At 37.5% G+C, this 27,929-nt stretch overlaps 1 protein-coding gene across 1 annotated transcript; it reads right to left on the reverse strand.

The window, feature by feature from the left end:
* Positions 1–15,972: 15,972 nt before the first annotated feature.
* On the reverse strand, positions 15,973–20,015 carry LOC124250676 (T-cell surface glycoprotein CD1b-like). The gene is made up of 6 exons (XM_046682783.1): positions 19,870–20,015; positions 19,322–19,588; positions 18,367–18,645; positions 17,882–18,160; positions 17,402–17,495; positions 15,973–16,687 (listed from the first exon to the last, which is right to left on the reverse strand). Exons 1-6 carry the CDS (start codon positions 19,928–19,930, stop codon positions 16,666–16,668), a joined length of 1,002 nt encoding a protein of 333 aa, XP_046538739.1. The 5' UTR covers positions 19,931–20,015; the 3' UTR covers positions 15,973–16,665.
* Between the last annotated feature and the right edge of the window lie 7,914 nt (positions 20,016–27,929).

The raw sequence follows: 27,929 nt of genomic DNA on the forward strand, positions 1-27,929 counted from the left end.
CCAATTCATTGAGGCACCAGTTTGCTGTAGCTCGTCAGTCAACGCTTTCAGAATGACAGGCTTTTAGGTAACCTCTGGGTAACATGCAGTCTTTCTCCCATATCCCTCCGCCACGTTAGGCAGACGCGAGCTAAAGTTTGAGTACTTCACTCATGCTGCAACACCACCCAGGCTGTTTTGAACAGCCAACTAGGTGTCTGTTGAAGTATTGTGGTTCTGTGCATGACACTAATCCCCTAGGTAAGTGGGAATATTCACAATGCATCACAAGCCCATGCAGACAAAGAGGTGCTGCAGCAATTCGCATCCCCTAATTTTTGTAGCATGGGGAACTTCCAGAATGGTGGTGTGAGGAACTTGGCTAATCCTCTCCCTTTAAAATGATGATAGAACTGGACAATATTTTCAAAACAACCATATTGAGACTCTGGAAATGGATCAAATGCATACAACAAATAACGTTTATTTGTTTATTCTAGAAAAACTACTGAACCTGGGGCAAGCATAGCTATGGTTCTAACCTGGGCTGCTCCCACCTCCTCCATATCTCCAGTACCTTCAGTGAAGTTCTACCTGGGCAGGGAAAACCATAAAAATCAGATGCTGGAGGCAGTTATCTTGTTTTAGAGACGAGTAAGGGGGAAAAAAAAAAAAAAACCTTGGGGTATGGTTGAAAACAACTGCAAACTCAAAGGCAAAAAAATGGGAAAGGGCAACTTCCCAGCTAGCCTGAGGAGGTAACACTGAATGCAGCAAGCAACATACCTGCAGACCAGCCAGAAAATTTGGAGGGAGATCCTGTGAATAAGAAGGCTATAGTGGGCGTTGATAATCCCCAAATATCCCTGGCAGTCTGAAAGGATGCACACGTGTGCAAGGCTGCATGCATGCTCATAAGAGACCAGAAGCAACCAACTCCAGCTTTCTGCAGGTCCCTTGATGAATATGATGCTTGTGCACATGCTGTAAGGGGACACAGAAAGTGGAGGGGAAAGTAAAAGTGAGGGCTGACTTGCAAACTTCTTGAACAGTGAATGCATTCCCCAACCCAAACAAAGATCCTTTGGCAGAGGGTAGAAGACTTGTCGGCTCAAAGTGTTTGAGCACAGAGTTATACTAAGCTATGCTGACCCAGGGTGATCCCTAAGAAATCAGCCTAAAAAGAAAAATAAGAATTGAAAAAATAATTAGCAGAGACATCTGTGGCTGCACACTGTGTGTGTGTGGGGGGGGGGGGGGGGTCATCAGTTTGTATAGAATTAGTCCAGATAGATCACTAAACAAACATACAAAGAAACAAAGAGACACAGCAATAACCCTAGGGAGATTGGAATCAATACATCATCTGTAATATCTATTTTTCAACAACCAAAAAGGAAGTCTGAAATGAAAGAGGGAAGTGTGACTATGCATAGAGAACAAAGAAGTCAATAGAAACTGCCTTTGATGTTGCTGAAGTGCTAGACATAGCAAAACTTCAAAGCTGGAAAACAGTGAACATTAAATATGTTCAAAGAATAAAGATCACATTTAAGAATTAAAGGAACATATCACAACACTGACACATCAAATGGAGAATATCAATAAAGAAATAGAAAATTTTTTTTTTAGAAAAGACAATGGAAATTCTGCAATTGGGAAATACAATAAATTTCTAGTAGAATACATGATAAATATACCAAAATCAATTATATTTCTATATACTAACTATAAACAATCAGAAAATGAAATGAGAAAAGCAATTTCATTCACAAAAGCCTCAAAAAGATTAAAATACGTAGAAACAGAGCTAGCCCTGATGGTCTAGTGGTTAAAGTTCAGAGGTTTCACTGCTTCAGCGGCCCTGGTTTGTTTTCTGGTCATAAAACCACACCACCTGTCTGTCAGTTGCCATGCTGTAGCGGCAGTTCACAGAGAACTTAGTGGGACTTGCAACTAGGATATACAACTATGCACTGGGGCTTTGGGAAGAAAAAAAGAAAAAAGAGGAAGATTGGCAACACATGTTAGCTCTGGGCAAATACTTCCCTGCAAAAAAACAAATAATAAATACATAGGAACAAATTTAATAGAAGAAATACAAGACATACATTGAAAACTAAAAAAGACAGCTGAGAGAAATTAAAGATCTAAATAAATGGAGAAACGTTTTGTGCAGTCATAACAGCATTAAAAACAATGCAAGTAATAAATAAAAGGAATAAATTAACAAAGATGTAACACATTCCTTTTACATCTACATATGTCATAAACAACTCATCTTGTATTTCTGCCTATAAAGTGTTTTTCTCTCTATTTGTTTTGTTTTCTTTTGTTTTGTTTTTGCTGGGTATCAATTTGGATAAGTGCCGCCCAATGGGAAGTGTTTCACTTTAGTAGTATTATACTTACTTAGCATACCGATTTTCTTTATCCAGCTACATTGCTGAATTCTTTTCTTTTTAAGTTAATTTTTCTAGAGTTTAATCTGTTCTATAAAGAAAATAATATCATATGCAAATAATGACAATTTCATCTTTCTTTACACTCTTTATTTTTAATTTCCCACTGGGCTAGAAAGTATCACTTTAGTATCACTTCAAACGGTAATGGCAATAGCAGACACCCTGTCTTGTTCTTAATTTTAATGTTAAGTCTTCCAAATTTTTGTTATTAAGTATATTTGCTATAAGCTTGTTATAGCTAAACTAAACCATACTAAGAAATCTTCCTTTTATTCCAAAATTGGTAGGATGTTTTTTCATCAATGCATGTTTAATTTTATTGAGGGTTTTATTAAGCATATAGTGAGAGGATGAGATGGTTCATTTTTTCCCCTTTAATCTGTTTATAAAGACAACCACATTAATAGTTTTTCTAATGTTCAATTATTCTTACACTCCCAGTAGAAACTGTAAGTGGTATGTCTAAATTTACTTCAGTTCGTAAGTGAAATTGGATAATGGCTATTGGGTGTTTGGTTTACCTATTTGCTTTGTTTTTATTTGTGTGCTCTGTTCCCGTATTCTTGCCAGGTTGCTCAGTTTTTGTGTTTTGAAATTCTAGCTTCATCAAAGGATTTCACTCGTTTTCCATCTCTTTATAAACCCTGAAACTGACCATCATGTAAGAGCCTAGAGCCTTTTGGATTCATTATAAATTTGCCATCAGGTTCAATTTTTGTGGTAACTGGTACACTTAGAGTTTCTTCTTCCTTTAGGGATTATTTTAGTCATTTATAATTCTCAATAAAATTTTCCATCTCATTTTGACTTCAAATCACCTGAAATAATGTTGTATGCAGTCTTATTTTATTAATTTTTACTCTTTATTGTATCCATTAACACCTTCTTTTTAGATGCTAATGTTGTTTATCTGTGCATTATCTTCTTTATCAATCCTTCTAGAGTTTACTTTTATATTTATTAATGTTTTAAAAAAATAGTTTGTGGTCCATTTGATAATTTCTATTGTATGGTTTGTTTTCATCTCTAGTTTAATAATACAGCCTTTAAATTGATTTCCATTCTTCTACACTTTTGGATTCATTTTATCAGTCTTTTACTTGCTTCCTGAGTGAATGTTTAGATTATTTATTTTCAATATTTCTTCTTTTCTACAAATACATTTAAAGCTATAAATTGCTGTGTGAATCGACCTGGATTTCATAATACTATTATGAACTGTAGACAAGGATAAATATTAAAGAGAATATACACTAACCTACAAAAAACATAATATATTGTCAAAAGATTGAGATGACCTGTGCCAAACATCAAGGCTACAAGTAACTACACTAATTTGAAGAATTTTAGAGTCTTTTCTAAAATAAAATAAAGCAAAATAAATTGGAGAAGAAAATAATTTTATTGTTCCAAAAGAAATCGTACTATTATATGGGTGAAAATAACCACACAACAGTTTTCAATTTTGAGGTTACTGAATGCACAAGTCACTACAATGAACTGAGCAAAGCAGAAATAAATTTCTGGAGACAATCCAATGATAATTAACAAATCTTTAATGAGATTTCCTTCTAAATTAAAATCATGCAGAAGATAAATTCCAAAGGAAAAAAATCTCAGACTAATTTTAATTTTTCGTATATAATATGGTATAATAGTTTCCTCTTTGCCTGATACAATGTCATGAGTGTCTAACCACCATTTTTTACCAAAAATACTTACTGTCTGTGGCCAGGTCTCTTTTAAGAAGAAATTCCCCCTTCTATGCTTTTCTCTGGGGCTGTCCCACAGTCACACTCACAGATCCCTTTTTGTTAACGTTCTTGCCAAAACTGAAAAATTCACTGGAAACATATCACAAGATGTGGCTTTAGACAAAGTAAATCTTTTCAAGCTAAGAAAATAACTGGGGGGTGGGGAGGAAGATCACCTACAATTTTTAGTTTAAATATTTTATAATATTTAAAATAGGATTTCTTTTCATTTTGAGGAAGATTAGCCCTGAGCTCACATCTGCTGCCAATCCTCCTCTTTTCGCTGAGGAAGACTGGCCCTGAGCTAACATCCATGACCATCTTCCTCTATTTTATACATGGGATGCCTACCACAGCATGGCTTTTGCCAAGTGGTGCCATGTCCACACCCAGGATCCTAACCGGTGAACCCGGGGCCACCGAAGCAGAACATGCACACTTAACCACTGCACCACTGGGCTGGCCCCTTAAAATAGTATTTTTTAATACATTTGTATAAACGTATGAAAATGTTCCATTTGCTGCAATTGAAAACTCTGTAATCATCTGGTGATCTTCTTGTATTTCTTTAAAAGAAATCTAATTTACAACTTTGATATTAGAATGAACAATCCCAACTTAATAAAATAGTAACAGAAGTTATAAAATGACATCAACTTCTGTTATATCTACCAACATTCAACAGTCAGCCAAAGTTTTGTATAATAAAATTTCATCTTTCAATTTGAACGTGTTGCTCTTTCTTCACAGGTGCAGGAAAAGGTAAGTGCCCAGACTGTCCTATATGATCACACAGCTGGGCCTTTTCTAAGCCTCATTCATCTACTCAGCAATTGTTTAATCTTCCAACTCTGCCTACACAGCCAACTCCTCTGATGGTTAATTTCCAGGAGGTTTATCTATTCCAGCTCTTTTCTTTCTTAATCTAATTCTAAAGCTCAGTGACATTTTCTGTCTGAAGTCTCCTTTTTCAGAAATATTTCCCTTTAGATAACAATTTCATTCATGTGAATTTATGAAGCCAGTGTTGTCCCAGATAACTCTAGTAAAAGGACACAAAGAGGTCTCTTTGGCAGTATTAATCCACAGTGCTCTGATCATAGCTCTCAGCTCTTGTTGGGTTATCTTCAAATCCCCCTGAGTCTTAAATTGTTATTTCTAAGAGCACCTTTGTGATTTTCTGTGAACTCACCAGTGACTCCAGTTAGCTCCCACTTTTTGAAAACCTGTGTGCAAGTTGCATGGCCCTGTCTCCTCTGCCCTCAGTCGCTGCCTGTCATGCACATTATAGTCATGCTATTGACATGAACGGGGTCCACGTGCTCCAAACAGTACAGAAAGCTCTAAGGCCCTCGAAGTGCTAAATTCAAATGGAAATCTCTATCTTTCTCCCCACCTTTAGTTACATTTTTGTTATGCAGTTTAAGGAGTTTTAAGCTATGCTAACCACATCTTAGAGTAGTGCTGGCTATCAGAACTATCTGCATGATGGAAATGCTCTATTCTGTTCTGTCTCGTACAGTATTTAATTTAATTTAATTTAATTTAATTTTAATTTGGAAGATGTAGTCTTAGTCTTTAAACTGAAGATAGACTTTTAGTTTTTATCCACATTCTTATGGCTTTATATGATTCAAACGTGTCCAATCCATGGATCAGCCAGACCTTCCCCTCATATCTGATCCTGAAGACAGACATTGTTCAGCCCAACCTGGAACCCGTGACACACTTGCACAGAGACTGCAGTGCTTCCTTTAGGGAGTCTGGAGGATCCATCCCCACAACATCCGACCCTCTCCATCCACAATACCTAGTCTGTGATACCTTACATTCTGTGGCTAAAGATTACTGTTTCTTGGGGCTGGTCTGGTTGCACAGTGGTTAACTTCGCACGTTCCACTTTGGCGGCCTGGGGTTCGCCAGTTCGGATCCCGGGTGCGGACCTACGAACCACTCGTCAAGCCATGCTGTGGCAGGTGCCCCACATATAAAGTAGAGGAAGATGGGCACAGATGTTAGCTCAGGGCCTGTCTATCTCAGTAAAAAGAGCAGGATTGGTGGCAGTTGTTAGCTCAGGGCTAATCTTCCTCAAAAAAAAAAAAAAGATTACTGTTTCTTTACTCCTTATGATATTAGTGAAGTATAGTAGAAGATGGAGTGGAAATTGCCTATGGCTGGTTTCTCATCGCCTTCAGTGTCACTTCTCTGATTGTCTCCTGCCAGGAGAGCTGACACTTCTCAATAGGTTCATGAAGACTTCCAGTGACAAATATTTGAATAACAGATTTAATACTAAATTTCAGCCTTTTTATTTTTCATTCCAGTTAATTCAATATGTTCCCCATCTATTTCTAATTAGATTATGTTGCTCATACTCCAGAAATTTCTTGTTGTAGTTTTTCTTAGTTTATATCATAGAACCAATGCCCTCAGAGAAAGTGATATTTCATGTGGCAAGTACTTGTATAGGTCATCTCATCATTTAATACACTTTAAGAACTCTGGCCTTCTTTGGTTGGTTGTTTGTTTTTAGACTTTACTAGACTGTTTTAAAAACAATTTATTTTTATTTTTTTGCTGGGAAAGATTTGCCCTAACATCTAGTATCAATCTTCCTCCTTCTTTTCTTCTTCTCCAAAGCCCCAGTACATCGTTGTATAGCCTAGTTGTAAATCTTTCTAGTTCTTCTATGTGCGCTGCTGCCACAGCATGGCTACTGACAGACAAGTTGTGTGGTTCAGCAACTGGGAACTGAACCCCAGCCGCCAAAGCAATGACAGCAGTGAACTTTAGGCACTAGGCCATCAGGGCTGGCTCAAAAACAAGTGTTCCCTTTCAGAATAATTTTAGATTTAACAAAAAGGTGCAAAGATAGTATAGAGAGTTCCTATGTAACTTTGACTGGGTTTCTCCTAAAGTTAACATTTTACCTAACTGTGATAAATTTGCGAAAACTAAGAACCTCCGTTGGTACATTATCATTAACTAAAGCACTGATTTATTCAGATTTCACCAATTTTTCCACGTTTATATTTTCTCTTCAAAGTTTGAATCCAGGATATCACACTGCATTTAATTACATCTCTTTAATCTTCTCTGATCTGTGGCAGCTTCTGTCATTCTCTGTTTTCACGACCTTGATAATTTTGAAGAATACTGTCAGGTATTTTGTAGATTTTTCCCTCACTTTGGGTTCGTCTGATATTTTTTGCACAATTATTTTGGGGTTGTGGATTTGAGGGGAGAGTACCACAGAGCGGCACGCCCTTCTCATCGCATCATATTAGGGGTACATGATACCCACATGACTCCTGACTGGTGATGTGAGTCTTCATCCCTTGGTTACAGTTGTGCCTGCCAGGTTGTTTCACTGTAAAGTTACTGTTCTACCACTTCACACGCTATTCATTGGATGTGAGACATTAAGTAAGAAATCTTCGGTGAAGAAGACTTATCTCTTTTCCCTCATTTTTTAAATTTATTCATCATGTATTATGTTGTCTGAGACCCTGTATATTTACTTCATACCCTGGCTTTTACTCGGATTTTTAATACCTGCTTTTATGCCTCCTCAAACCGTGTCAGTGACCACTTCTGTCTCTGCTCTCCATTTCCCCAACTTTTCCTTCTAAATCAGCTCTCGAAGTGGAGGCCCACCTTCAATCTCTCAAGTCATCTCTAGCCTTGTTCCAATATTATATGAAAAATGTTCTAAGTTCTCCTTTTCCCCTAGAGTTACTAAAAACAAATGAATTGAAACAAGAGTATTACTAAGCCATCTTTCTCTGTGTGGATATAACTTGACCAAATTGCACAATTCTGAATGGTGCACCCACTTCTGTGAAATGAGAACAATTACGTTATCTTCCTCACGGGCTTATTGCAAGGATAAAATGAATATGTAAAAAAGCACACAAGAAACATTTAAAAATTATGTTCCTAGTATCATTAGGACCAACACTACCACCACCATCATCATCATCATCTTCCCAGATGATCTCTGTAACTTGAGAAAACAATAATGCCTCCTTTATAATGGTGCCTGAATGTGCTAATGTCATGGATTAATCAGTTTCCATCTGCCTCCTTGATGTCTAAATTTTAAAACTTTCAAAGTCATTATCCTAACCAATTTTGTTGACTTTCGAAATAACACTGGAATTTCTCTGATGGCAAAGATAAATTAGATGGTTTAAGAAAAAATATCCTGCTGAGAACAGGTAGTAAAGATAGATTTTGAAAAATATCTATTTGAAAATATCTGAGGACTGTCAAGACAGTGAAAAATTAGAGGGCCATGGTCCAGGAAAGGAAGGAAGTCCTGAGAGGTGAAACCCAGCATTTGGGACCACAATTCCTTCACCCACAGGTATCTGTCAAAGTGGTGCTTTAGAGGCAAAAAGCCTGAGAAGAACCTTCCACAAAGTCGTGGGCTAAGGAGACAAAAATTGGAATTTGGGGCCTACATAAGAAGAGATGCCCTGGTAAACACCACAGGCTTTAGGTTGAAACCCTAAAATCTTTACATTCTACAGCCCTATACTGTAAGAGCAAAAGTAAAATAGAAATAGAAAAAAATAGAGCAGACTTCACAGAGATTGAAACCCTTATCTGAATAATTGCAATTCTTGATTTTATCAAGGGAAACTGACATTGCTAGCCACCAGCCCTAACTACCAAATTGAGCGATGAAAAGGGTAAATACATGAAAATAAATATTTACTGGGTTAAATAAATTTAACTTTATTTCAATTTAAATTTAAATTTATTTAAAATGTTAAATTTACTATGTAAAATAAATTGAAATGTATGGTAACTGTAACTTATAAGTTAGGAGAAGGATAAATGGAATTAAATTATTGTAAGATCATTGCACTAGAATGAAGTGTTAAAATACTAATTTATAGTAGAATTGAATAAGCTTAGGATGAATGTAAAAGTTTCTAGGATAACCAATAAAATAATACTAAAAGACCATGAAACTAATAAGGTAGTAAATGGGAAAATGGCATAATTAAAAATACTTAATTCAAAAAGCAGGCAGAAAGTCAGAGAGGGGAAGGAATACAAATGGGACAGGAAAGAGGAAAGCTATGGTAAGATGGTGGATGGTAGATTAAAACCCAAAATATCAGTAATTATACTGGAGATAAGTAAACTAAATAATTAAAAGACAAAGATTGTAAAACTGAATAGAAAACATCTGTATTATGCTCACAAGACAAATACCATACATGTAAGTAAACAAAAGATTTAAAAATAAAACAATGGAAAAGATGTACTATGAAAACACCAGCCAAAGTGAAGCTACTATAGCGATACCAAGTTATTGCAAAGTAGCCTTATAAACTAGGAAGCATTCTTAGATATAAAGAAGGAAATGCATCACAAAGAAGATATAACGTTTCTAAACATTTACGCGTGTAGGAATATATTCTCAAAATTATAAAGCAAAACCTGATGAAAAAGAGAAATATTTTAAAAAGTGTATAATGGTGGAGTTTTTCTGATACATTTCTCTGAGTGATAAAAAAAGCAAATCAACAAGTATGTATAAGATTTGAGGGGTTGGCCCTCCCCAAAAAAAGATTTGAACAACATGATTAATAAGCAAGACTTAAATGATATGTTTAGAATTTAAAAATTTACCAACAGGAGGCCAGCCCCATGGCCAAGTGGTTGGGTTCCTGTGCTTCACTTCAGCAGCCTGGGTCTTTGCTGGTTTGGATCCCAGGTGTGCACCTCGCACTGCTGCTCATCAAGCCATCCTGAGCTGGCATCCCATATAGTACAACCAGAAGGACCTACAACTAGAATATACAACTATGTACTGGGGGGCTTTGGGGAGAAGAAGAAGAAGAAAAAAAAAAGAAGATTGGCAATGGATGTTAGCTCAGGTCCAATCTTTAAAAAAAAATTTACCAACAGAAAAATATATATTCCTCTCAACTACACATGAAACATTTATTCAAACGAATGGATAAAGAAAATGCTGTATATATGTACAACGGAATATTATTCAGCCTTAAAAAAAGAAGGAAATCCTGCAATGTGTGACAACATGGAGGAACCTAGAAGACATTATGCTAAGTGAAAAAAGCTAGTCACAAAACAACAAATACTGCATGATTCCCCTCATACAAAGTATCTAAAATAGTTAAACTCATAGAAGCAGAGAACAGAATGGTGGCTGCCAGAAGCTGGGGCTGGAAGAAGTAGGGAATTGTTTGTTAATGGATATAAAGTTTCTATTATGCAAGATGAATAAGTTCTAGAGAGCTTATCTAGTATCTAGTATCTAGCACCTATAGTTAACAATATGGTATTGTGCACTTTAAAATATGCTGAGAGGAGAGATGTCATGCTGTGTTCTTACCAAACAAACAGATACACAGGAACACAACAAAACTTTGGGAGATGATGTATGGCTATGTTGAGTACTTGGGTTGTGGCAGTGGTATCAGGGATGTAGGCATATGTCCAAGCTCATCAAGAGGAAAACATTAAATGTGTGCAAAATCAATTATACCTCAATAAATCTAAAGAAAAATGTTTTTTCATTAACCAATGTAAACAAATTTCAAAAGTTTAAAACCATACAGAATGCTTTTCTACAAGTAGAATTGAGCTAAAAGTCAATGATGAAAATATAACCAGAAATTTTTCCATGTCTTAAGATTCAGAAATGCAAATTCTAAATAATTAATGTGTCATAATGATCATTAGAAAATATTTTGAACTGACAAAGGCAATGCAGCATATCAAACTTTCTGATACGCAGTTAAAGCCAGGCTTAAAGGAAATTTTTAGCACTAAAAACACACGTGAGAAAATAATGGCTAAATATAAATTGTTTAAGTATCTACAGCAAGAAATTAGAAATATAATGTGATATTATGATTTATAATAAGAAATATATATTTGGTCTTTGTCCTCATTTCTGGCACAAGTCTCCTAAAACACTTGAAATTTTCTAAGTGTTTAGAGCAATCAATGTGTGTTTTGTTATGTTAATGAGGTGACTTTTGGAAAGCCTCTAGATAACCTAAGGATGGAGGCTGATTGTCAGGGGAACCAAAGCACCTGATTAGAGGGTTAATACTTTCAGTCCTGCCCACCCTGACCTCCCAGGAGAGGAGAGGGACTGGAGGTTGAATCCACCTCCAATTGCCAATGATTTAATCAATCATACCTGCGTAATGAAGCCTCAATAAAAACACAAAAGGATGGGGTTCCGAGAGCTTCCAGGTGAACTCACCAAAATTCAGGGGAGTGTTAGCTTGGAGAGGGCATGGAAGCTCTGAGCCCTTTCACTGTACCTCACCCTATGCATCTCTTCCATCTGGCTTTTCCTGAGTTATATCCTTTTGTACTAAACTGATGATCTAGTAAGTAGAATGTTTATCTGAGTTTTGTGAGCCACTCTCCCAACTAATTGAATCCAAGGAGGAGGCTAGGGGAACCTCTGATAAATGGCCAGTTGGTCAGAACACAGCTAACTACCTGAACTTGCCATTGGTATCTGAAGGGAGCTAGGGGGAGTAGTCTTGTAGGACTGAATCCTTAACCTGTGGAATCCGATGCTTTCTCCAGGCAGGTGGTGCCAGAATTGAGTTGAATTATAAGACAGACGGTTGGTGTCCAGAGAATTCCTTGTTGGATGTGTGGGGAAACTCCCTCCTCTGCACATTGGAATTGGGTGATCAGAATCCTTTTACAACAACAAATCAAAGGCAAATAAAGTAGAAGGAAGGAAATAATAAAGAAAATGATATGACCAAAGAAAGAAAAAACAAACACAAAGGTTTTTGAGAAGTTTATAAACTGATAAAACTTTTCTCAATGAGAGAGAGAAAGGACAAACGAGAGAGAGAGCAAATTTCCAAGATCTGGTAAAAAGGCTTAAAACACAGATTTCTGGTTCACATTCCTAGAATTTCTGACTCAATAGGTCTAGAGTGGGGCATGAAAATTTCTTTTTCTAACAAGCTCACAGGTATTATTGCTGCTACTGGTTCATAGTCTACATTCCAAGAAAGAGACTAATCAGAGTCCTGGACTGTAGCTGAGGGTACAGTCAAGCACACAACAGCATGCCTTCTCTGTAAGACGATGTGGAGTTTGATGAATTCTGGAGAAGTAACCAGCTATGCTAACAGAGAGGAGAGAAGCCTATATTTTCAGCCATTCCCTGTGTTAGTGCCATTGAGTCTATCTCAAATCCTAGTAACCCTGTGTACAGCAAAGCAGAACCCTGTCTGGTCTTTTAGAGCCATCCTCTCATCCACCTGCATTGTATCAGACACCGCTTTGCTGCTACTCATATGGGTGGGTTTTTTTTTTTGAGGTAACATTGGTTTATAACACTGCATAAATTTTAGATGTGCATCGCTATACTTCAACTTCTGTATAGCCAACATCGTGTTCATCACCAAAAGTGTAGTTGCCATCTGTCACTGTTCAAATATGCCCCTTTACCCCTTTCACTCTCCCCCCACCTCCTCTTCCTCTGGTAACCACCAGTCTATTCTCTGTATCTTTGTGTTTGTTTGTTGTTTTATTTTTCACGTATGAGTTAAATCATATGGTATATGACTTTCTCTGTCTGGCATTTCCCTTTACAATAATGCCCTCAAGGTCCATCCATGTTATTGCAAATGGTGAGATTTCATCCTTTTTATGGCTGAGTAGTATTCCATTGTGTATGTAAATATATATATATTTGTGTGTGTATGTGTGTATATATATATACATACATATATATGTACATATATATACATACATACCTGATTTAATCCATACATATATATGTATATATACATACATACATATATACCACTTCTTCTTTATCCTTTCATCCATTGATGGGCATGTATGTTGTTTCCAAGCCTTGGCTATTGTGGATAATGCTGCAATGAACATAGGGGTGCATACATCTTTTTAAATTAGTGTTCTTGTGTTCTTTGACTAAATACCCAAAAGTGGAATAGCTGGATCATATGGTATTTCTCTTCTTAATTTTTTGAGCAATCTCCATACTGTTTTCCATAGTGGCTACAGAAGTTTACATTTCCACCAACAATATATGAGGGTTCCCTTTTCTCCACATCCTCTCTAACACTTGTTATTTTTTGTCTTTTTAATAATATCCATTCTGACAGGCATGAGGCAATAAGTCATTGCAGTTTGATTTGCACTTTGCTAATAATTAATGATGCTGAACAACTTTTCATGTACTTGTTGGCCATCTGTATATCTTCTTTGGAAAAATATCTATTCATATCCTCTGCCTATCTTTTTTTAGGAAGATTAGCCCTGAGCCAACTGCTGCCAATCCTCCTCTTTTTGCTGAGGAAGACTGGCCCTGAGCTAACATCTGTGCCCATCTTCCTCTACTTTATATGTGGGACGCCTACCACAGCATGGGACGCCTACCACAGCGTGGCTTTTGCCAAGCAGTGCCATGTCCACACCCAGGATCTGAACTGTTGAACCCTGGGGCCCCTGAGAATTGGAACGTGCAAACTTAACTGCGCCCCCCCCGGGCGCCCCCCCCCCCCCCGCCTGTTTTTTAATTGGGTTGTTTGTTTTCTTGTTGAGTTGCATGAGTTCTTTATATATTTTGGAAATTACCCCCTTGTCAGCTACATGATTTGTAAATATCTTTGCCCAATTAGTAGGTTGTCTTTTCCTTTTATGGTTTTTTTTGTTATGCAGAAGATTTTTAGTTTGTTGTAATCCCACTTGTTTATTTTTTTTGTTTCCCTCACCTGAGTTGACATGATATTCAAAAAGATACTGCTGAGACTGGTGTCAAAGAGCATACTGTTTACGTTTTTTTCCAGGAGTTTTATGGTTTCAGGTCTTACATTCAAGTCTCTAATATTTCAAGTTAATTTTTGTGTATGGTGGAAGGCAGTGGTCTACTTTCATTCTTTTGCATATGCCTGTCCAGTTTTCCCAACACCATTTAATGACGAGACTTTTCTTTCTCCATTGTTTGTTCTTGGCTCCTTTGTCAAAAATTAGCTGTCCATCGATGTGTGGGTTTATTTCTGGGCTCTCAATTCTGTTCCATTGATCTGTGTGTCTTTTTTTCTGCTAGTACTATGCAGTTTTGATTGCTATAGCTTTGTAGTGTACTTTGAAATCAAGGAGTTTGCTATCTCCAGGTTTGTCCTTTTTTTCTCGGTATTCCAGTGGCTATTCAGGGTCTTTTTTGTTCCATATACATTTTAGAATTCTTTCCTCTATCTCTGTGAAAAATATCATTGGGATTTTGATAGGGATTTCATTGAATCTTTACATTGCTTTAGGAAGTATCAACATTTTAAGTGTTAATTTTTCCAATCCATGACCATGGAATATCTTTCCATTTTGTTGTGTCTTCTATTTGCTTCAAAAATGTTTTATAATTTTCAACGTCTTTCACCTCCTTGGTTAAATTTATTCCTAGGTATTTTATTCTTCTTCTTGTGATTGTAAATGAGATTGTATCCTTGATTTCTCTTTCTGCTAGTTTGCTGTTAGTATATAGAAATGCAATTGATTTTTCTATGTTGATTTTGTACCCTGCAACTTTAGTGTATTTCTTTATTTCTAATAGTGTTTTGGTGGATTCTTTAGGGGTTTTTTATATATAAAATCATGTCATCTGCAAATAGTGACAGTTTTACTTCTTCCTTTACAGTTTGGATCCCTTTTAGGTCTTTTTCTTGCCTAATTGCTCTGGCTAGGACTTCCTATGTTGAATAAGAGTGGGAGGAGCATTCATCCTTGTCTTGTTCCTGCTCTTAGAGGAATATCTTTGGAGTTTTTCACTGTTGAGTATGATGTTAGCTGTGGATTTATCGTATATGGCCTTTCTTATGTTGAGTCATAGGGTTTTCATGGTCAATTTTTTTGCGAAGTGGATGGCCAGGTCCTTCTTCCTAGTCTGTCTTAGTCTGGAAGTTTCATTGAAATCTGCCCACCATGGGTGACTCTGCTGGTACTTGAAATACTGGTGGCATAGCTGACAGGATCACAGCAACATGCAGCTGCCACAAAATGACAACCAACAGATGGGTGGTGTGATTCCCTGACCCAGAAACAAACCTGGGCCATGAGAGTGACAGCACTGAATGCTAACCACTAGACCAATAGGGCTACCCTTCCCAAATCCTAAAATCTGTATTGTCCTAATGTTTCCAAGTGGGAGAACTGCTTCAAATATCCCTGGCTTCTCAAAATTTCTGCTTGCTCTGACCTCTCTTACCAAGTCCTATAAAAAATATACTCAAATTCTCCTCCCCTCTCCTGCTGTTTCAATCAAAATGAATTTGGATTTTAAAAGGGGGGTTTCTAAAAAACTATGGAATAAACAAAAGAATGAATAAAGGTAAATGTAAATCAAAGATATAACTAAACTGATACAGCACAGGTATTAAAAAAAAAAAAAGCTCTCTTGAGTCTTTTGCTCAATTATTTAATAACCTACCTTCACTATTACCCTTCACCCATCCTGCCTTTCCCTCATTCTTACCGGAAAAAAGAGGAGCAGGATCCTATTCTGGTGAATTTTTGTAGGTAGGCTACAGGTGCAGCATGGACACAAGTGGTTTTCTCCAGAGGAGATCAGGGCAGAAACAAGGAGAGTATGATATTTTTTTCCTATGTGTGAAATATTTTACTAAGAGAGAAACTTAGAATATTAGCTAAAAAGGAAAAAAGAAGGCAGGAGATGACTTTGAAAAAAAGACCACAATGTGACAGTTATAGCAAGTTAGGTCACTTTTATTCAGCAAATACATATGCAACTAAGAGATTTTGCCAGGGATCCACATAGAGCAAGCCCTTCTCTCAAGGAACTTAAAGCAGAAGCAGAAGAAAAACAAAAACAAGTATAATGCTGTGGGTACCAAGTAAAGTGGATCTCTGTGTGACACCAGACAAGGGAAGGTTACTCCCATTGCAGCATTAGGGAAGCCTTCCGGGAGGAAGAAGCATCACAGCTGGGCCTTGAGGGTTAATTGTCATTCAGGCAGAGACAGAGAAATTATGTTAAAAATACTCAGCATCTCTGCAAATACAATTATCCCAGCATAATTGTTGTTAGCTTACTTTGACAAATGATATTTCAACAGAAGCAAGAAAAAGAGCTTTAAACTAGGAAGCCAAAGGAACGTCACCATTAAGTTGTATACCATATTTAATTTATTCCCAGACACATTCTTTCTCGCATCTCACATGTATAAAATCTAGGCGGATCCTACTATTGATACTGTCTAATAATAAAATTGGAGTTTTTAATTATTTTTCTGCTAGTATATAAATTATAACTTATCATACAACCTATGGGAACTCTGATTCGATCAAATATGATGATTATTTTATGAAATATGATGAGATTGATTCCCGGCCTGACAACTTGAACTTCTGGGCTTCTGGGTCCTTATTCCAAATGGAAAAGGAGACATCATGAGAGATCATGAGATATTCTGATATGACCTGTTAGGAACACAAGGAAAAAATAGCTCTACATGAAAGATATCTGTACACCAATGTTCACAACAGCATTATTCACAATAGCAAAAAGGGGGACCCAACCCAAGTGTCTATTGACAGATGAATGAATAAATAAAATGTGACATGTATATTTACACACACACACACACACACACACACACATATATGCATATATACAATGCCATATTACTCAGCCTTAAAAAGGAAAGATATTCTGACACATGCTACAACATGGATCAACCATGAGGACATTACGCTAAGTGAAATAAGCCAGCCACAAAAAGACAAATATGGATGATTACACTTATATGGGTTACCTAGAGTAGTAAAACTTACATAGACAGAAAATAGAATGGCGGTTGCCAGGGCTGGGTAAGCAGGGGATGGGGAGATGTTTAATGCACATAGAATCTTAGTTTTTCAAGATGAAAAGAGTTCTAGAGATTGGTTGCACAAAAATGTGAGTGTACTTAATATTACTAAACTGAACCTGTAAAAATGGCTAAGGTGGTAAGTTTTTTGCCATGTGTATTTTACCACAATTTAAAAAAACAGATTTACGTAAAGAAGATGAGAATGGGAAGAAAGAGGAAAGGGTCTGTTGGAAAGGTTGAGGCTAAAGTGACGTAAATACATAAAATAGTAGAAAAGAGTGAGAGGGTGGACAGAAAAGAAAGTTTAAAAAGAAAAACTCACCGGCGCCTCCAAAACCATAATGCAAGACATATCAAAAGGATCGAGGAGGGCACTATTATTGCCAAAACTATCAAGCCAATAGAGATGGAAAGTCCTGGAAATTGGGAGAGGACACAAGGAAGTCACTTCAAAATCCTCTAATTCTTCAAAATTCTCTAATTCTCCTGGCCTTCCTTTGCCCACATGAGTGTCACCACTAACATTCACCTGCTCCCAATGTGTGGGTATCTCTGACTCCCTCTCCCACATTCCCAGACACCATATATCCATATCCATAGGCCCTTCATTTTACCTCTTCTATACCTTAGATCATTTATTTTTATTCACGTTTGGACTGGACTCCTGGAAATCTCTCTCTCTCTTTCTCTTTCTCCCTCTCTCTCTTTCTCATGTGTCAAGTCCCACCTCTTCCCCAGTCCCTCCCTTTATGCTTAAGAACCATCTCCTCCCATTTCCAGCTGGGCCCCAGTTCTTTCTCACCCCAGTAGAGGATGATGTCTTGGCCTCCCAAACTGCTGTGCCTCACTCTGCAGGTCAGGCCAGCAGCCTCCTCTGTTGCCACATCCAGGGTTACTCTGAGATACCATGTCCCATCATCATTGGGCTGGATGTCACCTTGCTGAGTGCCTGGCTGTTCCTTCTCACCTCGCATCCACATCACCCACACAGGCTTTGGGTAGAATCCTGAGACGTGGCACACCAGCAGCAGACGGCCAGGCCCAGGAGCAGGGCCACTAGACAGCCAGGCCTCAGGCTTCACTGGGGCAGGAAGAAGTGGAGAGAGTGTCAGATTATGATTCTGATCTACAGCACAGAGACTCAGAAATCCACAAGCTAGGACAGTGACCCTTTACACTCCTTTGGGAACCAAATATTTTATTGATTAAGCCCCTCTCCTACTCTTGAATTTAAAAAAGGTAGTGGTAAGTGAAATAGAGAAGTCCTGGGGAGAGAATAAGACATACCATGCCTCTGCAGTTCTGCTTTCCCTGCATCGAGGACACCCAAGAGATATCGAGGGCAGGTTTCTAAAAGGAGCTTCTTTATGATATCAAGGATCCCTTGGTACTGAGAGATGAGTGCACAGAACCTCTGCGCCCTACTGCCTCCCTCTGAGGCAGGCACACATGTGTCATTCTTGATGCTCAGGAAATCCAATCCTCCTAAAGCTGTCTTCAAGAAGCTTACTGTGGCCTCCCCAGAATTCAGCTCACACCCTGCCATGCCCTGGAATTCAAAGGGGTCTGGATAGAAGGAAAACAGACAAAAAGTTACTTAAAAGCAAACAAGAAAGAAAGGGCTGGGGAAAGGACCTAAGATTTTGGATTTTGGTGGAGAGAAAAGTCTGAGATGGGAGATGGTGAGCCAAAATCCAATTATAGTATTCAGAGGTGTTTCAGAAAGAAGAGCACTAGGGAGAGGTATGCGTGTCCTAAATGGTGGAGAAGGGCTATTGTAATGACACATGATGAGTAAGAGGGAAGCAAAGTATGAGGAGCAGGGGGATGGGGTCAAGAGTACAGCATTCCAGGGTGAACAGCAGGATTACATTGAGAAGAATAAAATGCTTAAGGAGATGGATTGAAGGAATAGGTAGTCACACTTTAGTCCACCCAGGCACAGGGTAGGAGAAGGGAAGGCTTCTTGCTTGGAGTTTGAGAGAAGTAAGTTATACACAAACAAACCAGGAAATGGTTACAAAGGTGAAACTTCATCTATCAGACAAGAGTGCAGGAAGCAGGAAGAATCTGGAATACTTTGTGGAGGTATGGACTGAGTAGAAGACTACTCTAGAAAAGTGTGTGCATGCAGTTGGGTAAAGTGGGAAGGAAGGGAGAAAGTTCTGAGGGAGCAGTAGCTTAAACTAAGAGGGAGAAAAATATCATTGAGCATCTCCCCACATCAGAGGACCACACTCACATTCCATCTGGAATTCACTGGCGCGGTCCTGCACTTCCCGAACAAATCCGATGAGATAGACTCGAAATAGCTCCTCCAGCTCAGTCACCTCCTCATCACTGAAGTTTCCCTTGGACCAGGGCTTCAGGAAGATGGCAGTGCCCGAGTCACTGTCCCAGCCATGGATCTGCAAATCATCCAACCAGCCTGAGCCTCGAATTTGTGCCCAGGTGCTGTTGGCGAAGGATGAGATCTGGATGACACGGAAAGAAGCTGGCCCCTGGAAGGCTGTGGATAGTGGAAGGATAAGAAAAGTGAGGAGAAAAGAAGCAGCAGGAATGAATGAAACATGAAAATTGAAAATATCCAGAGAAAAAGAATCCAGAGTCTGAAGATCAACATAGAGCCTGTGACATTTGCCTGTCCTAGGGCCTCAGGCTCCATCCCCAAGTTCCTGAATAGGAGAAGAGTGCTGCAGACAGGAGGGCCCAGACTGTTAGTGGTAAGAGCAGCATGCTTTTATCCAGATGCCCTGCACCTGTGCTGGGAGCTGCCAGAGTTATTCTTACCATGCTCATTGTCACCACCTGGAAAGAGAACTGCTGACAATAGAAGTGGCAGAAGCAGCATTTCACTAGGAGATAGACGTTCTGACTCTCAGAGCTGGTGTTTGATCTCTGATTTCAGCAAATGATTTTCTCAGTACTCTATAGTCACTTTCTCTTCCAACTGACAAATCTCTTCCTCATTTGCACTGCACATCAGTGACAAGCTGCGTCTCCCACAGCTCTGGACCTCCCACTCTGCCTCTCATTTCCACTCCAGCCCTGACTTCTAGATTTTTTTGTTTTTTTAATCTCCCTGGCTTCCAGCTACTCTCCCTGACCTCAGCTTCCTTTATACTTACTACCTTGGAAAAGCCCTCATGTGACATTTAAGGGACATTTTACCTCCCACCAATCCCTCATTTCTATGTCTGTTAAATAAGAGAATAATATTGAAAAATCGTCCAGCTTCCAGCCTGCTTTAATCTAGAAGGATTCTTTTGGTTTATCCTCCCAACTCAACCTTCCTCCCCTCAGCCCTCTTTTCTCTGGCACTCTGTCATTACCTCTTCCCAACGTTCTCAATGGCTCTTCTTTCTAATCCCATCCCCCCTGTCTGGCCTCTCCAACCCTACATTTTTGTTTCTGTGTGTGTGTGTGTAGACAATCATTTACATACTGGCAAAGCATTTAAAACATCACCGACTCTATAATACTTCAGATCCAAATTCCAGAATCAACTATGATAAATACTGCAATTTATGATACAAGCAAAATTATCTTATACTGTAGAAATTTTTAAAAGTTATTTTATTGAGGTCATGTTGATTTATAACATTGTGTAATTTCAGACGCACATTATTGTATATTAGTTTCTGTGTAGACTGCATTGTTGTCACCCTCAAGAGTCTAGTTTTTATCTGTCACTGTACACATATGCCCCTTTACTGCTTTTGCCCTTCCCCTCACTCTCTCCCCCTCTGGTAATTAGGAGAATCAGTAATCTGTTCTTCGTATCCATGTGTTTACTTATCTTCCACAGTTGAGTGAAATCATATGGTGTTTTTCTTTCTCTGTCTGGCTTATTTCACTTAACATAATACCCTCAAAATCCACCCATGTTGTTGCAAATGGCATGATTTTGTCTTTTTTTTTATGCTGATTAGTATTCCATTGTATATATATACCACATCTTCTTTATTCTTTCATCCATTGGTGGGCACTTGGGTTTATTTTCATTTGTCTCCAGGTATTTTTTTATTTCTCCTTTGATTTCTTCATTGATCCAATGGTTGTTCAGTAGCATGTTGTTTTGTCTCCACTTGTTTGTGACTTTCCTAGATTTTTTCTTGTAGTTGAGTTCTAGTTTCATAGCATTGTCATCAGAAAAGATGTTTGATGTGCTTTCAATCATCTTAAATTTATTGAAGCTTGCCTTGTTTCTCAACATATGGTCTATCGTTGAGAATGTTCTGTGTGCACTTGAGAAGAATGTGTATTCTGCTGGTTTTGTATGGAATGTTCTATATATATAAGGCCATTTTTTTCTTGTTTATTTTCTGTCTGGATGATTTATCTATTGGTGTATGTGGGGTTTGAGATCCCCTACTGTTATGATGTTGAGGTGACCTAAACTTTAAGTATACCTAACATAGCTTTAGGTGTGTTAATAGTTGCTTTATATACTTTGGTGCTCCTGTGTTAGGTACATATATATTCATAAGTATTATGTCCTCTTGTTGGAATGTCCCTTTTATCATTATATACTGTCCCTCTTTGTCTCTGATTGACATTTATCTTGAAGTCTGCTTTGTCTTATCTAAGTATGGAAATACCTGCTTTCTTTTGTTTGCCATATGCTTGAAGTATTGTTTTCTGTCCCTTCACTCTGAGCCTATGTTTGTCTTTAGAACTGAGATGTGTTTCCTGGAGGCAATATATTGTTGAATCTCATTTTTCAATCCATCCAAGCATTCTGTGTCTTTTGATTGAAGAATTCAATCCATTTATATTTAGAGTGATTATTAATATATGAGGGCTTAATACTGCCATTTTATCTCTCGTTTTCCAGTTGTACTATATTTCCATTACCTTAAGCAGGTTCCTTCCCCTTCCTCTTCCCTTTCCGAGTTATTGTTGTAAAAAAATCATTCTTTTTTGTGTTGTGAGTTTGTGACTAAATTTAAGTGTTTATGTTTGATACTTTCGGTTGTCCTTTTATATTTATGTTATAATTAAGTGTTTGCTAGCCTGTTCTGATAGAAACTGCAATTTTCTGATTTTATCTGTCTATTTATCTTCTTGATCAAAGCTTTATAAAACTTAGCCTTTTTGTTTCAGGTAGGAGAACTCCCTTCATCATTTCTTGTAAGGCAGGTCTAGTGGTGATGAACTCCCTCAGGTTTTCTTTATCTTGGAAAGCTTTTATTTCTCCACCATATCTGAAGGATACTTTCACTGGATAGAGTATTGTTGGCTGAAAGTTTTTTTCTTTCAGTATTTTGAATATATCATTCCATTCTCTCCTAGTCTGTAAGATTTATGCTGAGAAATCTGCTGAAAGCAGACCTGAAAAAGGTTCCCTTGTAGGTTATTTTCTTCTGCCTTGCTGTCCTCAATATTTTTTAATTGTCTTTGACTTTTGACAGTTTTAATATTATATGCCTTGGAGAAGGTCATTTCGATGTAATTAGGAATTCTACTGGTTTCATTTATTTATAATTCCAGTTCTTTCCCCAGGTTTGGAAAGTTCCCAGCTATTATTTCTTTGAACCAGCACTCTGCTTCTTTCTCTCTCTTTTCTACCTCTGGGATACCTATAATCCTTATATTACTTTTCTTAATTGAGTTGGATATTTCTCAAAGAATTTCTTCATTTTTTTAAATCTTCATTTTTTTAAAGTTCTCTCTTCTCCTCCACCTGAAGCATTTCTGGATTTCTATCTTCTACATCACTTATTCTTTCTTCTATAATTTCTGCTCTCTTTTTTATGATTTCTACATTTTTTATCACATTAATTGCATTCATATCCAGAATTTCTGTGTAGTTTGTTTTAAAAGGCTTCAATCTCTTTGGTGAAGTATTCCTTCTATTCATTAATTTTATTGTTTATCTCATTGAACTGCCTTTCTGTGTTTTCTTGTAACTTGTTGAGTTTCTTTATGACAGCTATTCTGAATTCTGTCATTTAGATTATAATCTTCTGTGACTTCAAGTTTGGTTTCTGGAGATTTGTCATATTCATATTTGTCATTTGTTCTATAGTGTTACTGTGGTTCTTCATGTTCTTGATGAATTGATCATCTGCCAACACATTGGTGATAGTGTCAGGTTGCACATTCCACCTGCCCCTGCTGGGGTGAGGAAGGGTTTGTGTTTCCTAATTATGCCTCATCTGCTAATAGTCATGCTGGCCAGGGAGCTTTGTGTTCATATGGCATGGTTGCAGACATTCAGCAGGCCATGCTCATGTATGTAGGTCCTCTGTGCTCAGCAGACTACTATGTTCAGCAGGTAGGTTGTGCTCACGTGGGTGGGGTGACTTCATGCAGGCTGGGCTGCTGTATTCAACAGACAGGTTCAGCAAGTCTGCTCTACTTGGCAGGTGGGGTATCTACCCACAGGCTGGGTAGTTTACTTGGTGGGCAGGTCCAGACAAGCTGTTGTGCTTGGCAGGCAAGGTGAATTCATGCGGACTAAGCTGGCACTGTTTAGTGGGAGCGTTCTCATGAGTGGGGCCAATTCAGTAGGTGGGTGCTCCCACAGCCAGGCTACCACCCCCAAAGCATTCACATGCAGGCCAGACTGCCCCCGCCTCCACTCTATCATGCTGGCTGCTGAGTGAGGAGCTGTGATCTGGGTTGCTGCTGCCAGGGAGGAGCAGGGGCCCACTCACCTAGTTCCACTGCTTCTCAGGGATCCAATCCACCCAGCTTCAGATGTATAGCTGTGTGGATCTCTCATGTGTCTTGTTGTATTGTGTAGGGAATCTTCTGTTGGTTGATGAAATTCCTTTTAGCTGTAACTTAGAGGGGAGAGACAAAAGAAACAACTTACTCTTCCATGATGATTATATCACTCTCTCCATAACAATTTTTGAGGGGAAAAATGGGATTTGCTACTGGTATATGACCTTTGTTCAGTAGCTCTTCACTTTTGGAGTTTTGAGCAGCAAGTGTTCATGGAACAAGCAGAATTTTAGGATTTATGCTATGTGTAGCTTCAACCTAGTCAAAGATTAACTTGTTGTAGAAAGTTCTATAAGCAACAGAATCTCTTTCTCCTTTTATAATATCTCACAACCCTGATCTACATTTTGGCCTTTCCTATCACCAAGTAAAACATTATTAGATGAGCAAAGAGCTTGTCATTGTTTCACCAAAAATTCAGAGAGATTTTACCTAAGATGTCATCTACTACCTTCTCTTTATGTGCACTTGGCAAGTTTGAACAATACATTTAGCATCCACTGAGTAAAATATTTGTACTTTAATCAATAGGTTGACTTTAAGGATGATTCTTGGGTTTTCTCCAATCAGGGAAAAATTACAAATTTGTATAGATCTATGTATCCTCTAGCAGCAACGTAATAGTAAAATGTTCCAAGTGTTTGGGGTTTTCACTAACTGATTCTATTTATATAGGTAATAAAATGCAAAATGAGTAATATAACATTCTCTATTCCTGGAAATAAATGGTTCACAATATTAATAAGGGTAGCCTTCATCAAGATTATCACTGCCTAATTGGAAAGTGCAGAATAGCTCTCCAAATTCCAAAGTATGCAAGTATATATATTCACAGAATCCAACTCATGACATAATCTAATCTACTTTTTGAGTAATAGCCAGAGACAATAGCAGAGACTTAACATTACTTACCATTGACATTACATCTTCTTTTTTCTTTGTAAGTCTTTAGTTCAGGGTAGAACACCCAAGATTCAGTTTACTCAATGTGCTATAGATTCACTGGCATGAAAAAATTTTAAGAGCATAGTGATGTGCAAGTACAATGAATAGATTAATTCTCCCACACAACAAATATACCACTGACAGCAATGTGCAGCAACAGAAAGGTAGTTGTAGTTTGCCTCAGAGAGGATGCCAGATGGATCACTGTGAGTGCTCACAATGTCTCAGTGTACTCTCAAGAGAGACATACTCTGAAAATCATAAAAGCACTAGTGAGACGGAGATTCTGAGAACTCCAGCTCCTGTTTCAGAGAGTCAGACAATTGAAAAGTGTACTTGTTCTTTTGATTCCATTGTTGCTATCATCACTATTATTCTTCCCTGCTTAGCTGAAAACTTAATTAAGGGTACTAGTACACTCACTAGAACGTGAAGATGATGGCCATGAAGAAGGGCACTCAGAACCTGACATTTACAAAAGCCTTTCCATATTGATCCTATAAAGACTTCTCTCTCAAAGGCTTATGCCTCCAAAACAAAAGGCTGAGTGGAAACAAATATTTCAAAATCCATATGACTCCAAACAAAAGAATCAGAAGACAAGGTCCTGCCTTTATTGGTGAAAAGCAGAGTGAGAACAGGAATAAAAAGGTGAAAATTTACCTCTGATTCCTCCAAGTTCACAACAACAATAAATACAATAAGAAGTATCCTAAAATTCTATCTCAAAAGCAGAGAACACACACTCCTTGGATCCAAAGGTAAGATTTTTGCAGACTTGAGGCCAACAGAGGACCTTCTACCTAAGTACAAGGCAGCTGCTCAAGTGAGCTGGTATCTAATGGTTGCTTGAGGACTGCTACTTTATGCATTCCTCTACAGTTTTAGAAGTGCCCACAGAACCTAAAAATGCTAAACCAAGCAGAGAAAACTCAAGCAAATGAGTAGCCTAGGGTATTGCTTTTTTTTTAATTTTGTGAATTTAACGAGGTAATAAAAATTAAAAATAAGTAATAAAAGTTAACAATAAATCCAAAAATTATAAGTATATTGTTACCCGCTTGTTCATTTATGCACTCATTCATTTATTCAACAGATATTTATTGAGTGCCTCTTATTTGTGCCCACAGCAGCTCTGCACTACTTCTTCACTATCCACATTCTCATCACCCATCCCACCTTATCCCACACTTGGAAGTGAGTTCACAGACTCAATTTTAGTTCAGGAACCTTGAATGCCTTAATTTTGTTCAAGATCCGTAGATTGTTAAGAGTTGGAAAGAACGTCAAGTTTATCTATAAGGGATATCTTTCCAGTGAAAATTTGCCTCCCTCCACAGTTACTTGGACACAGAGAGATTTAAACTTCTGAGAGTAGTTTATCAAACATGGCAGGAAGGCAGCAGACTTAAGAACACGGGTATTAAGTGCCTAGAACAACAAAAACTCAGCTGTGTGTCTGCCCTGTGAATGTATGTTCTTGTGTGTGTGATGCATGTGTCTCTTGCACACTCACTTGAGTATATAGTTCTGCATGAACTCATTCTTATGAAAGAAATGAACATATGAAGCCTTTACTCTGATGGTTACCTAGACCACAATATTGGACTTGGGGGAAAAATCAATTTTTAAACTGTTTTTGTTATTTTTCAAGCAAACTTCTTTTGTATCTTACTTACTTTTAATATCCATCTCTGAACTTTTCATATTAAAAAAAAAGGCTGATTGACACCACATTTTTGCCTTATTGCCCTTTCAATCCAAACTGCACGTTTTTTGTTTTGTTTTGTTTTGTTTTTTTTACATGATATCATTCGTATATGTTTGCTTTTCTTTTTGCTGTTGTAATCTTTAAAAAGTACATGCATTGAGGTCCATATGAGTCTTATATCTGAATAGTAGACTCATGTCCAGATATACCTGAATTTCAAATTCTAGTGTCCAATTTTATTTTATTGTTTTCTTGCATCTACTGTTGATGATCAAACTTCTGTCATTCTATGTGTTATTACTTTGTAGGCAATTTTTTCTCTCAAAAGATTTTCCATCTTTTCTTCCATTCTTTTTTAAGGGAACATCTTAGAGTTGCTTCATATTATACTGTTTCATGTGGAGTTTCATGTTGTAGTGTGAATGTCTTATAATTGCTTATTCATTTTTTTATTGAGGTGAAATGTAACATAAAATTTAAAGTGTACAATTCAGTGGCATTTAATACATTACAATGTTGTGCAACCATCAATTCTAACAACTTCCCATATTTATCACCCCAAAAGAATATCCCATACCCATTGAGCAGTCACCCCCACTCCTCCTTCAACCTGGGTTTCTGTTAACCAATAATCTTTCTATCTCTACGTATTTTCTTACTCTGGATATTTCCTATAAATGGAATCCTAGAATATGTATAATTTTCTGATTTCTTTGACTTAGTGTAATGCTTTTTAGGTGCATCATACATTACATCATGTAACTTTCTTTCATTCCTCTTTATGGCTGAATAATATTCCATCATAAGTAGATACCGCACTTTGTTTATCTGTTCATTCATTGATGGACATTTGGGTTGTTTCCTATTCACTATTCATTATTCACTGTTCACTATTGTGAATAATGCTGCTATGGACATCTGTGTACAAATATTTGTTTGAAAATCTGTTTTCAATTGTTATGAGGATATACCTAGAAGTGGAATTAGTGGGTCAAATGCTTAACTTTATGTTTACATTTTGAGAAACTGCCAAACTGTTTTCCATAGGAGCTGTACCATTTTGCATCCCCACCAGCAATGTATGAAGGCTGGAATATTAGATAGAGATAGATAGATAGACACTATATTAGAAGGAAAACATAATACATTTTTAAAATATATATTTATTTATTAACTTAAAAATAGATGAATATGTATTTAAAAAGTAATATCTTTGTTATTTTTTCCAAAAAAATATAGTGAGATTAGAGACTTTATAGCTTTTTAAATTTAAAAATATTTTTGCAATTCTCTTTAACATTTGGCTTAATAGAAGACAGCTGTTTTCATATGTGTTTCTGAATACAATCTGATGCAATATTACATGTCACATAGCCACTGGAAAACAACATGCACTAAAATAACATCTTAGTATTGTTATAAGAATAGTTTTGAACTCATGAACCCTCTGAGAGTAAGA

This window comes from Equus quagga, chromosome 13 (assembly GCF_021613505.1).
Source record: "Equus quagga isolate Etosha38 chromosome 13, UCLA_HA_Equagga_1.0, whole genome shotgun sequence".
In the NCBI taxonomy this organism is placed as follows: Eukaryota; Metazoa; Chordata; class Mammalia; order Perissodactyla; family Equidae; genus Equus; species Equus quagga.